Genomic DNA, 10,607 nt, shown 5'->3' on the forward strand with positions numbered 1-10,607 from the left:
GTCCCAAGAATCCGGGCAGAATTGGACACTCGGGGATCATTAATAAATATCAGAATAGAAGATTTTATTTCTCAGATTCACTGTCTTGTTATTTTCGGGCAGCTTATTGACCCAGGGCCCTGATTCACGATTATTATGAATATTATGATAATTATTTAGTCAATTCCAATCTATAAGAAAAGGTGCCTAAATTGTCATAATACACAATCATTTATTAGATAAATTTGACCTATTTCTACTGAATAAAGTCTCTGGACTTCCATCTGAAAGCTGGAACCCTATTCATCCAAAAGTGTTGACTACTTTATTTTAACAAGTACGTCAAAAGTATATAAAATAGTTTTTTGTAGATCTTCATTTCAAATACATAATGATATGTCATTAAAATCTGCTATTTTAAGAGCCAGAAACTGTTAAAATTAAAACATTTTTGCTTGGCAAATGACAGCAAAATGTCAAAGCTCATTGACCAAACTGTGATTATGGGTCAGTATGCTAACATCCTTCCCTAACACATTAGCAACAAACAGCAGTCACTGTAAGCATGTTTGATAGCTTCAACAATCCCACTTGTGATTGACTGATTTTTACATGAGATGAGAAGCAGCTTGTTTTTTTTTTAATAACTCCAGCAGACATATTAATTTCTTCCTGTGTGGTTGAGACAGCAGATAACACACAGTCGCATCTCTCCGGGTAGAGAGAGAGAGCGAGGTGGAGGGCTTCGAGTCCTGCATGCAAGTTCCTTGCCAAGGCTCGTGTGCCAAGAGATGTCGCACTGAAGGCAAGGCATTTGGCTGGCTGGTGTACACCGGCTGTGCGCACACACACACGGCCCATTGAGCATGCTGCTACTATGCCAACAGGGTCATTACCCATGCACTTCCAATACAACAAACCCCTCCCCTCCCGTTGCTAATTAACCAGCATGATCCAAGACTATGCAACACGTAAAACAAACACCAACACACGCACATTTGCATAGAGAGGCTAAATGAGTTCAGCGTAGACATCAGCCAGATTACAATCAAAGCAGAAACACTTTTCACATTATGTGGGGAAAATAAAAAGGAAAACCTGATGTTCTTAAAATTCTGGCACAAAAACAACTTTTATACTCAGGTCTTTTCATCATATACCAAGAAACATTTCTGAAGTAGCAGGTTAAAAATTGAAATATTCTGGATATTTATTAATGACATCCTCTGGCGTTAATTTGCCTTTAGAAGTCAAACAGCTACTATGGCAATAAGCATGCTTCAGAAACATTAACAGGCTGATTCCTGATCCAAAGCAACAGGGCGCCTGACTGGAGAGCAATACAGCACCGCCTCCAGCAGAGCTCCATTATCATTTCAAACAGGTTCAACAGTACAGTGACAATTTAACTGCCCGTGTAATGACATGACTTTAATTACCCCCACAAGGAGCCTTGAGCACCTGCACACCATTCATTTAACAACAGGCAGGGGGGCCGCAGCAACATGCATGTTTGTAGGAGTGTAATCAAACACAGAGACCACGGAAGTATGACACAAAAACCCACTACTGTACAGCTGTTAGAAAATCTGGCAGATTTCTCGCTAGTCACACTGGCAACATTCAAGTAAACAGACAAGAGACTTACAGCCATCTAAATCCACTGATGATCTTTTGTTTATTGATACTACTCAATACTGGGACCAATATCTGTATACAACCAAAGCTACAATATTTCATAACAAAAAAAATTCTGTTCCGTCTCATATTTATTATGAAAATGGCAGCAATTTATAAAAGCTGCAGTCGTGCAGGAAACAGCCCTTACTAATTTGAATGGTGGTTTACACATTCACATTCAAGTCATACACCTATTTGTAGGTCATTTACATAGAGTTTACACTGTAGTTAACCCAAGCAGCAACCCCCAGGGCTCAGACTAGAAGCCCATGCAGAAGTGTCAAAACTTGTAGTTCACGCCACAACCACTGGGGGCTGGCTCCAGAAGTGGGTGAAGGGGGTGAATTCACTCACTCATTTTATATTTTTGACCTACAATTACACATAATTATGGGCGTTGCCCATTTGAGTGACAGGCAGGTTCCTTGCTTCCATGATCACCTGACCTTCTAAACTTTGCTTTTGCTCCCCCTCTTTATCCGTTTTTGGAGTTTTGGCAGAGTGTGTTACTGCCAACATGGCGGTGGTCGGAGCGTCCCAGAGCCTCCCACCGAGCCTCAAAACGGCTTTTCAGAATCAAACGGGTGATGTCACGGAAGCTCTGTCCATAGTTTTTACTCTCAATGGGTTAACGCTAAGACATCAACCTGCCCAAGAATAACGAGTGTATTTTCAAAATGAGTTGGACTAAGGCCATGTCGTCAAAGGCAACGTCCTTCAAAAGGTTGCAGCCTCTGAATGGAGGCACAGCTTTAGTTGGGGCTGCCAGTTAGTTATCTAGGTAAGGAGGACAGTGCAAGTGGGACACTGGTGCATTTTGGCTCAGACATATCTGTCCAAATTTAGTCATAAAAAGACACTGGATCAGCCAGCACAGGACGTCAAAATAAATAAAAAAAAAAAAAATAAAGACAGGATTTAATTGAAACTAGTAAACAGAACAGCCAATTTATTGACCCAACCAATGATTTATTAAATGTCTGTCAGGCACGGAGTAAGAACACAGCCTTGAAATAATAAGAGAACCTGTCATTTCCCACTTGTACAGGTTGTACCTTGTGTGTTAAATCACAGTATGAACAAAACAAAGCGTTCTCGGAGGAAATCCCTTCTCCCTGCTCCCCCTGACATCAACACAGACCCGCTTAATATTGAGAATGCAACCAGTCAGATGGTAATGACAGAGTCCGGTACACATGGGATTCCACAGGGCAGCTTTCCAGATCACACAGTCAACACCACACTGCGTCTTTGTGCGAGGGCAACTCAACAACACATATCTGCTAAGATTTAGTGTATGAGACCTACAAGCCAGACAGTGTGAGGCATGTGTGCAGTGATGATTACATTAGCAGCTTGAAGTTGTGGGGGCAGCTGTTCTATTAAATTTGTGAGGTTACTTGTAATTACTTTACATACTATGACTGATACTTTGAGCAAAGAATCCTGTATGTACATAAATCACAGTGTCAGGGGATAGAAGATGCCAAAATGTTTCTGATCTAGTCTGTGCCAGGCTATAAATTTATGTCCACACACAATGATGATGATGTTATTTTCAGGCATTGAGATGCTACGACTTAAACAGTAAACAAACAAAGGAAACTATACAAATATCGTCATAAATTAGGAAGAGCAACTTCAGAGATTAAATCTATCAATGTAGCTACAAGGGTAGCACCTGAAAGAGTGAGAAGAGAGGCTCAGTTAGGAGATCAATCAACCCACTTTTGTATATATTAATTATATGAATAATACCACAAATTACCATTCGAGATAAAGTATCTTTATGGCTGCAGACTGCATAGTCAGTTCTTAGATGTAGCCTGAAGTAAGGGGGTTTAAATGATAAATATCTTACTGCCTTGTCACAAATGTATTTTCTGAATGGACTCATAGCGTAGAGCAAACCCTGTGTGCGAGGTTTCAACCTTCATATGCAAACATCAGACCCTCAGCGCCTCTTCAAGAAAAAAAGAGCACTCAGATAGGGCTGTCATTTCACCTTGGGAGTTGAGCCTGACAGGCTAATTGCATAATCAATACAGAGCTGAGCTGAGTCACAGGTGAGACTCTTTTGAGTGGCTTTTCACGCACCAGCCCTGGGACTAGGAGAGGATGGATGGGGGGGGGGGGCCACAGAGACGGGAAGGATAATTGTTTACTAGAGGCCTATGCAGCGGTCTCCTAGCAACAGCTCTGCCTCCGTATCAGGTGTGGCTAACCATGGCAGCCTGCATTAGCCTTTGGCTCAGAGTATGTGTGTGTACCCAAAATATAACTAGCTGCAGTCTCAGGTGTAGGAGGAAAGACACACAGTCCCAGACCTGATTTATTTTATATTTTATCCCCTCACACAAAGCCCAGTTCTTGTTTCCTCATCAGAAAAAAAAGTGGAAGCGATAGTATGGAAGATAACCAGAAACAACAAAACACAAGACACCAAGAGACAACTTATGGAAAATTCCAAAATTCAGTCAAGCCTCAAAAGTTACGAGTGCACATCAATAAAAACAGCCCCACTTGGAAAGATTTTGTCCAATGTGACCCAACATCCAGGAAGTGACAAACCTGCAGTTCCTTAAGTAGCCACATGAGGCCGTCTCCAAAAACAAGCAAATCCCCACAGATCTCATTAAAATGTGTAATGTAATGTTAACATGTTTACAGCCTGCTACAAAGAATCCTTTCTTACATTAAGGCTTAGCATGGCCTTGTCTAAATTTTCTCCCATATTTGACTTAACCTAGAGTTTTGTCGACTCGGACACTGCTCAAATGGCTACAGCCAGGAACCCAATGGGTGATGACACCGATTCCTGGATTGGTTTAAGAAAGCTGTATGGATATACACCTCAAGGAGACACGGAATCTCAAACTAAACCATCTTTATCCCAAAGACATCCGAAAAAGCTTGACAGAAGTTTAACTGTGGTCCTGTGAACATCTGACGTACACGTGGTGAGGGGAACAAGCCAAAACCATTCAAATTAATTATTTTTTATTAATTATTAAATTATTTGAATTTGCTCCAGGAAAACAGTGTTTCGCAGGTCTTTGCAGATTAACATGTCCTTTATATGTGAATGAGGCTGTCTGTGCTGCAGGGATGATCAGCCACGTGAGACTTACTACACACCAAGTGACTGCATGAGCAGCAGACCATACAAACCAATCTGGAACACACACACACACAGTGAATGAAATGACAATATCAATGAAGCTTCTTTATGAGGTTTTTGTAAATCAACTGTAGTTTCACCAAACAACATGCATCCAGTTACTAACGAAGTGAGAACAGAGGTCTGATCCATATCCAAGTCCAGATACAGTTACAGGCAGGCTCACATCAAACGGACGTCCGGCTGATGTTGTAGCTGGAGGGTGGGGAGGGACAGATGGAGAGGCAGAAAGAAATTCCACCGGCAATTTCATTAGTGATCAAATGGAAGTAAGACGTGATCTCTCTCTCCTGAAGTGCACATGCAGCAGGGGCCAGCATAGTGGAAACTCAATCAAACCAGCCAAATGAGGACTCTACTCGGTCAGCTGCCTGCTGCCTGTGTTAATGTTTGACGTCCAATCTACAGAGCCTACAGACAGTAGGCGCACAATAACTTATTATACCAGAATGTCACTTCTTTAAGCTTCTGATGAGGAGAATGATACCACTCTCAGAGGGTGTAACAGGCAAGCTGCCTTATTCCATGACTGCCTGATGCCATTGAGACTAGATTCAGAGGCGGGACCTTCCACCAGGACAACCATCCAGACCAGGAGTGTAATGCAGTGATGGCAGCTGTCATCCACTGTCATCCAACAGTGGCCCTGTTCACCTGAATTGATCCCTCAGACCCCTTTCCACTACCCTAGAGATGATAAAGGAGCTCAGTTGTCAAATATTTCACCAGAAATGATGATGCCATTGCTACTGTGGACCACTTTTTAAAAGCCTGAGGCACAGATGGACTAAATGTGTGCCAGCACAAAAACAGGCGCTTCCATCATCTTCAGACCCAATGAACAGGATTGCTACAGTCTTGATACCTTAATAAAATGAGAAGCAGCAGCATGAAATATTTACGGTCAATTCAAAACTGCAAAGAAAAAAAAACTGTGTGCATGCTAAGCCCTGAGGTAGCAGCAGCACCAACACCGGCTGATGGATAAGCATCGTGTGATCTGAGTAGATCAGCTATTAGTGAGTGCATTACAGTGCTGTAATGAGAGGAGAGCCAATGAAGCCCCTGTCTCTTCACAGAAGCAGCAGCCTTTCCCAGAAACGCAGGATGATATTCGCTGTTCCAGCCTGCCTGCACTACACTACATTACACCACACTAGGGATTGGAAAGTGCTTTTTGAGAACTGGTTAAAAAGCCAGTAGAGAAAGAAAAAAAAAAAAAAATCAAAGGGCTCAAAGTGTATTTTTGAAACTCAGATTTCAAGGTCAATTTGAAAATCGCTGTTTGTATCTAAAGAAGTGGTTAGATGAATAGTTTGAAACACTGTGTGTGCTTTAGCACTTTTTCACTATTGAGATTAGATTAAGTTGAGATTTCTCTTCAACTTGACTGACAGACATGTTCACACATGCACAGTTAAGATGCCATTCATGCCAAACTTATGTCAGCTAACTCAAAGGAATGATAGATGTGAATTGCATGTTAAAATGTACAACTCTAATCCCCTGATTTTGCATTTTTTTAAGCAAACACTTACTTACTCATTCATTATTTTAAATGCATAAAACGCGCGTCAATCAACATGATTGCTAAAAGTTTGGAATTACCACATAGCTCAGGATACCATCTTGTGGAACAAACTGGTATTACATGAAGGTCCGGCACCCTGTTTGTTCATATCTGTTTCCAGGGCTATCCAGCTGGCTAGCTAGCTGACAAAAATGGAAATGTCAGCGCTACTTCTGGCTTCCTCTCATGCAGAGTTGAAGACAGACACAATGGTGACCATGCCATTATTTGCTACAACAGGGAATTCTACTGGCATTGAATACTGGATGCTTAGCATGCTGTTAGCTAGCTATTTAGCTTAAATTGTTATCCTACTCCTTAGCTAACCAAGAAAAAAGAAAAAAGAAAAAAAAAAAAAAACTAACTAGCTAACTATACCTGGAAGAAGGAGAACTGGCCCTAAAAAGCAGCACCACATCTTCCTGTCATGTTCAGCTGAGGGCGGACTACACAACACATTGACTCACCATCTAGTGGCACAAAGTGGTATTACCTGAGGGTATGGTCTGCAGATAGCTAACTTCTCTAGCTATCTCTGCAACAAAATAAAACATATTGTTGAAGCTTTTCAGATATCATATTTTAGCAGCCAGACTTTGTAAGAAGAAAATTTATTCTCAGACTATTGCTTAAGTCTGGTTGGAAAAGAAAGGAGTCTTAGCCCTCACTGGCTTCCGCGGGGCTCAACATGGGCAGTAAGCCAGACAACAGCCAAGAGTACACTGCATCTTTGTTTCTTCAGTGAGGAGAGCAACAACGCCACAGCCAGTGACCCCACAAGCTTGTTGTGACATCTGGCACTGGAATAGTGCACCGTTATCAGCTGAGGCACTTAACAGAAGGACAACACACAAGAATAACCCTCTTCACCTCTGCCTAGAGGTGTCTGTCAAGGAGCCAAATAAAAGCCTCTTAGAGTCCATATTCAGAACAAATAGTCACCCTAACTTAAATATATGGGCTTTAAGGTGGAATCACACCTTTGTCATATTCCCCTGCAGGTCAAAAACATCAGTAAAGTGAGCTTACTAAAACGTCCCTGCTGGGAAACCTAAGAAATTTCTTCCAATTCCATCCATTTCAATGAGGGACATCCATAAACTAGCCAAAATAGTGATTCTCACACACAAATAATATTTATGTACTGTACCACCACACTGTGATCAAAGAAGCAGCTAAAAGTTTCTGGCTAATCAATTCTCAGCATCCGTGTACGTAACAATCCAGTTAATCTGATGCACCATCAACGACACATCACACACTGTACTTAGAATAACAGAATACAGTATGTGTACTGTAACTGGAGCTACATTGAGCTACAGTCATTTTGGTGATGGACGGACACACAACACCTTTATGAATCAGCAAAACGTTTCAGTGAAAAGCCTCCATACGGGAAGTAACAGTCCTCCCCACCCTCCCAACCTCCCTCCCTCTCCCTCCCCAGCAGGATCTACATATCAAAGAACTTCCCCCTGTCTAATCACCCCATCACGGCTTTGGCAGGTGCAGGCCGCTGGACTGGAACAAAGCCAAATACTCATGGATCAGGGGCAACTTTAAAAGATGACCCAGGATGACACTGTTGAAAAACACTGTTGAAACTGCAACCGGATCCTGGCGAAGCACGCAGACGTTTAGCCCTCGTGTGTGTGTGTGTGTGTGTGTGTGTGTGTGTGTGTGTGTGTGTGTGTGTGTGTGTGTGTGTGTGTGTGTGTGTTCTCATAAAGACAGCAGCTCCATGTCCTCTGCTAGGACCCCTAAACCTGAAGCATCATTTTAAAAAGGTGCTCTAGATGTGATCATCCTTTAAAGTGCACAAAGTAAAGACACTCAAGCTCTTCTTCTACCTTCTAACTGCATGTGTGCAGAATGGGGGGGTGCTTCAGTACCATTCATACATGGGTTTTGGGACGTGTTGCCCCACGTGTCTGTGCGCACTCACCGGCCAGGCGAACTGGAAGGGGATGAGAATCCTGCCGGCCTCGTCCATTTTATTGGGGTTATTCTTGGCGCCTTTAAAAGAAAACATATTTCCACCGAGAATTTGCGTAGATCCTGCTCCGAAGGTGCAGGAGCCGCCGGCGGTGACCTCCGTCTGGTACTCCTTCAGGCACACTTTGAAGTGAGTGTCGCACTCGTCTCGAGTGCAGCGCAGGTCCTGGGAGTTCCTGGAGCCGTCGCAGCACTCCCCGCTCGCCAGTTCCCCGTTTACGTTCTCCACGGAGATGAGCTGCAGCTCGAAATAACCGGTTGACTGGGACACCTGGAGACGACACGATCCAATACATACATATTAAATATATCCCCGCGTAAAGAGACCGGAGCGGTGCGTAAAGATGGACCAAACAGATTTTTATTATCAGTGCCTAAATAATGTGTTGGAGCACGTGAACAGTTTGCATGCTGTGTTTTTTTGGCAATCAGCAGCAGCAGATTGATGCAACGCAACTTACAACTTGTTCCTTTCAGGCCTATAATTCCCTCATCCCCACAATAAAATGATAAATAATAATCTGGATTTCACCCAAAATGTAGAGCTCGGATCAATCGATTCGATCTTGTCATGGTGACACGATCACATGCTCCACAACTGACTGGCTACGTAATTGATTAATGTGATGCAAAAAAAAAATACATTTGCCCACGCCCACCAACTTTTCCACTATGGTCATTTTAATTTATATATATATTTATATATATATTTATATATAACATTGATTGAAGCACGAGCCCTTCTTCCTTACCTCTGTCCATAACGTCAACAGCAGGCACACTATTGGGAAGCAATTCCTAATCCTGGTGCGATTCCACATGCCTCCGATTTTAATTAGAGTGACATGAGGAGGGGGTAGAAACGATAAGAAAAAAAAGACAAAACAGCCGCGGAGCCGGCGCTCACTTCCTCCTCTGCTGACATGCAACAACAAAAAATAAAAGCAAAATAAATAAATAAAACAAAAATATTCACGTGCGTATTTCGTCCGCCGTGTTGCGAGCAAGATTTCAGCGAGGCATTAGGCTACATGCGACTGCAGCTCGGCTAGTGGCTGATGATGATGGGTCCATGTACAGGAGCGTTCCCCCCCTTCGTCAAATCTCTCCACACAGCAACTGAGATGTTTCCCGGAGCCACAGCCTGAGGAGAGGATGTCTGCTTTTGATTGGCAGCTCCGCAAGCCACTTACAAATTGGCCTGCGGGGCAGTCTCTGAGCCAACCGGATTAAGGGGCGGACAATAGTAATAACCCCACTCCTCTCCCTCCTCTCCCTCCTCTCTCTCTCTCTAGCTCTCTTCTTCCTCCTCCTCCTCCTCCTCGTCCTTCACCACCACCTCCCTCCTCCCAAAAACTTGAAATTATTCTTCATTTGACATTTGCAAAACAAAGCGCGGCTCGACTTTAATTAAAAGCAACCGCACATATATTATAATGAGCCATATTATTTCTGCTGCAATGAGCTTAATGACAGTCTTAATTAGACATATTTAGACGGGGGGGGGGGGGGGGGGGGCAATCATCCACAACATTTAAGCTCATAAAACTTTTCATCTGAAGACAAACAGTTCACTCTCCTCATAAAACCTTTCCATAGTTCATACTGCTAATACTATTTATTTTAACATATGATGATCAATCCAATGTTTTTAATCCCCATTTTACTCTCCTGCTTATGTTTATATTAAAAAAATGAATACATAAATTAATAAATCTGCCCCATAACGCAGCACTTTATCGTCTATGCAGTGCAGAGCGCCCTCTACTGTCCATGTACAAACACCAGACATTTTCTGGAGCCCTCCACTCTGCATTCAAATGTAGCAGCACCACCTGCACACAGTCACCACAACAACTGTTATTTCTGACAGACGTCCAGGTTAGTCTGCGCTATACCTGATGACGGCGTGGTCAGGTGACCTCCTGACAGAATGGCGAGCAGCTTTTCAAAAGAAACGCATGCTTTCTATGATTACACTGCTGTAGAGGGCAGTTTTATCTGTTTATAAAGGTTTACATATACATGTTAGGCTGAATGAAGATTGATGATGATATGACCGTAACAATATTATTCTGTTAAATATTAATTCATTTAAATGAGATGTACAGTATTGGATTCTTGTCCATACTGTTCCACTCATATTGCCATTTTCACCTATTACATTATGTCTGTAGGAGAACTTATATAATCAATGGTAAT

The 10,607-nt window shown here is 42.5% G+C and overlaps 1 protein-coding gene across 4 annotated transcripts in view; it reads right to left on the reverse strand.

Moving 5' to 3' along the window:
• jag2b (jagged canonical Notch ligand 2b) overlaps positions 1–9,509 on the reverse strand; it is a 34,931-nt gene extending 25,422 nt beyond the window's left edge. For all 4 annotated transcript variants that reach the window (XM_028397375.1, XM_028397374.1, XM_028397373.1 and 1 more), the window contains exons 1-2: positions 9,158–9,509; positions 8,356–8,676 (exon numbers count right to left, since the gene is read on the reverse strand). In XM_028397375.1, the coding sequence (XP_028253176.1) occupies positions 8,356–8,676; positions 9,158–9,226 (390 nt within the window). In that variant the 5' untranslated portion in view covers positions 9,227–9,509. The remainder of the gene's footprint in view (positions 1–8,355; positions 8,677–9,157) is intronic.
• Positions 9,510–10,607: the final 1,098 nt, after the last annotated feature.

Source organism: Parambassis ranga, chromosome 24 (assembly GCF_900634625.1).
Source record: "Parambassis ranga chromosome 24, fParRan2.1, whole genome shotgun sequence".
Taxonomy (NCBI): domain Eukaryota; kingdom Metazoa; phylum Chordata; class Actinopteri; family Ambassidae; genus Parambassis; species Parambassis ranga.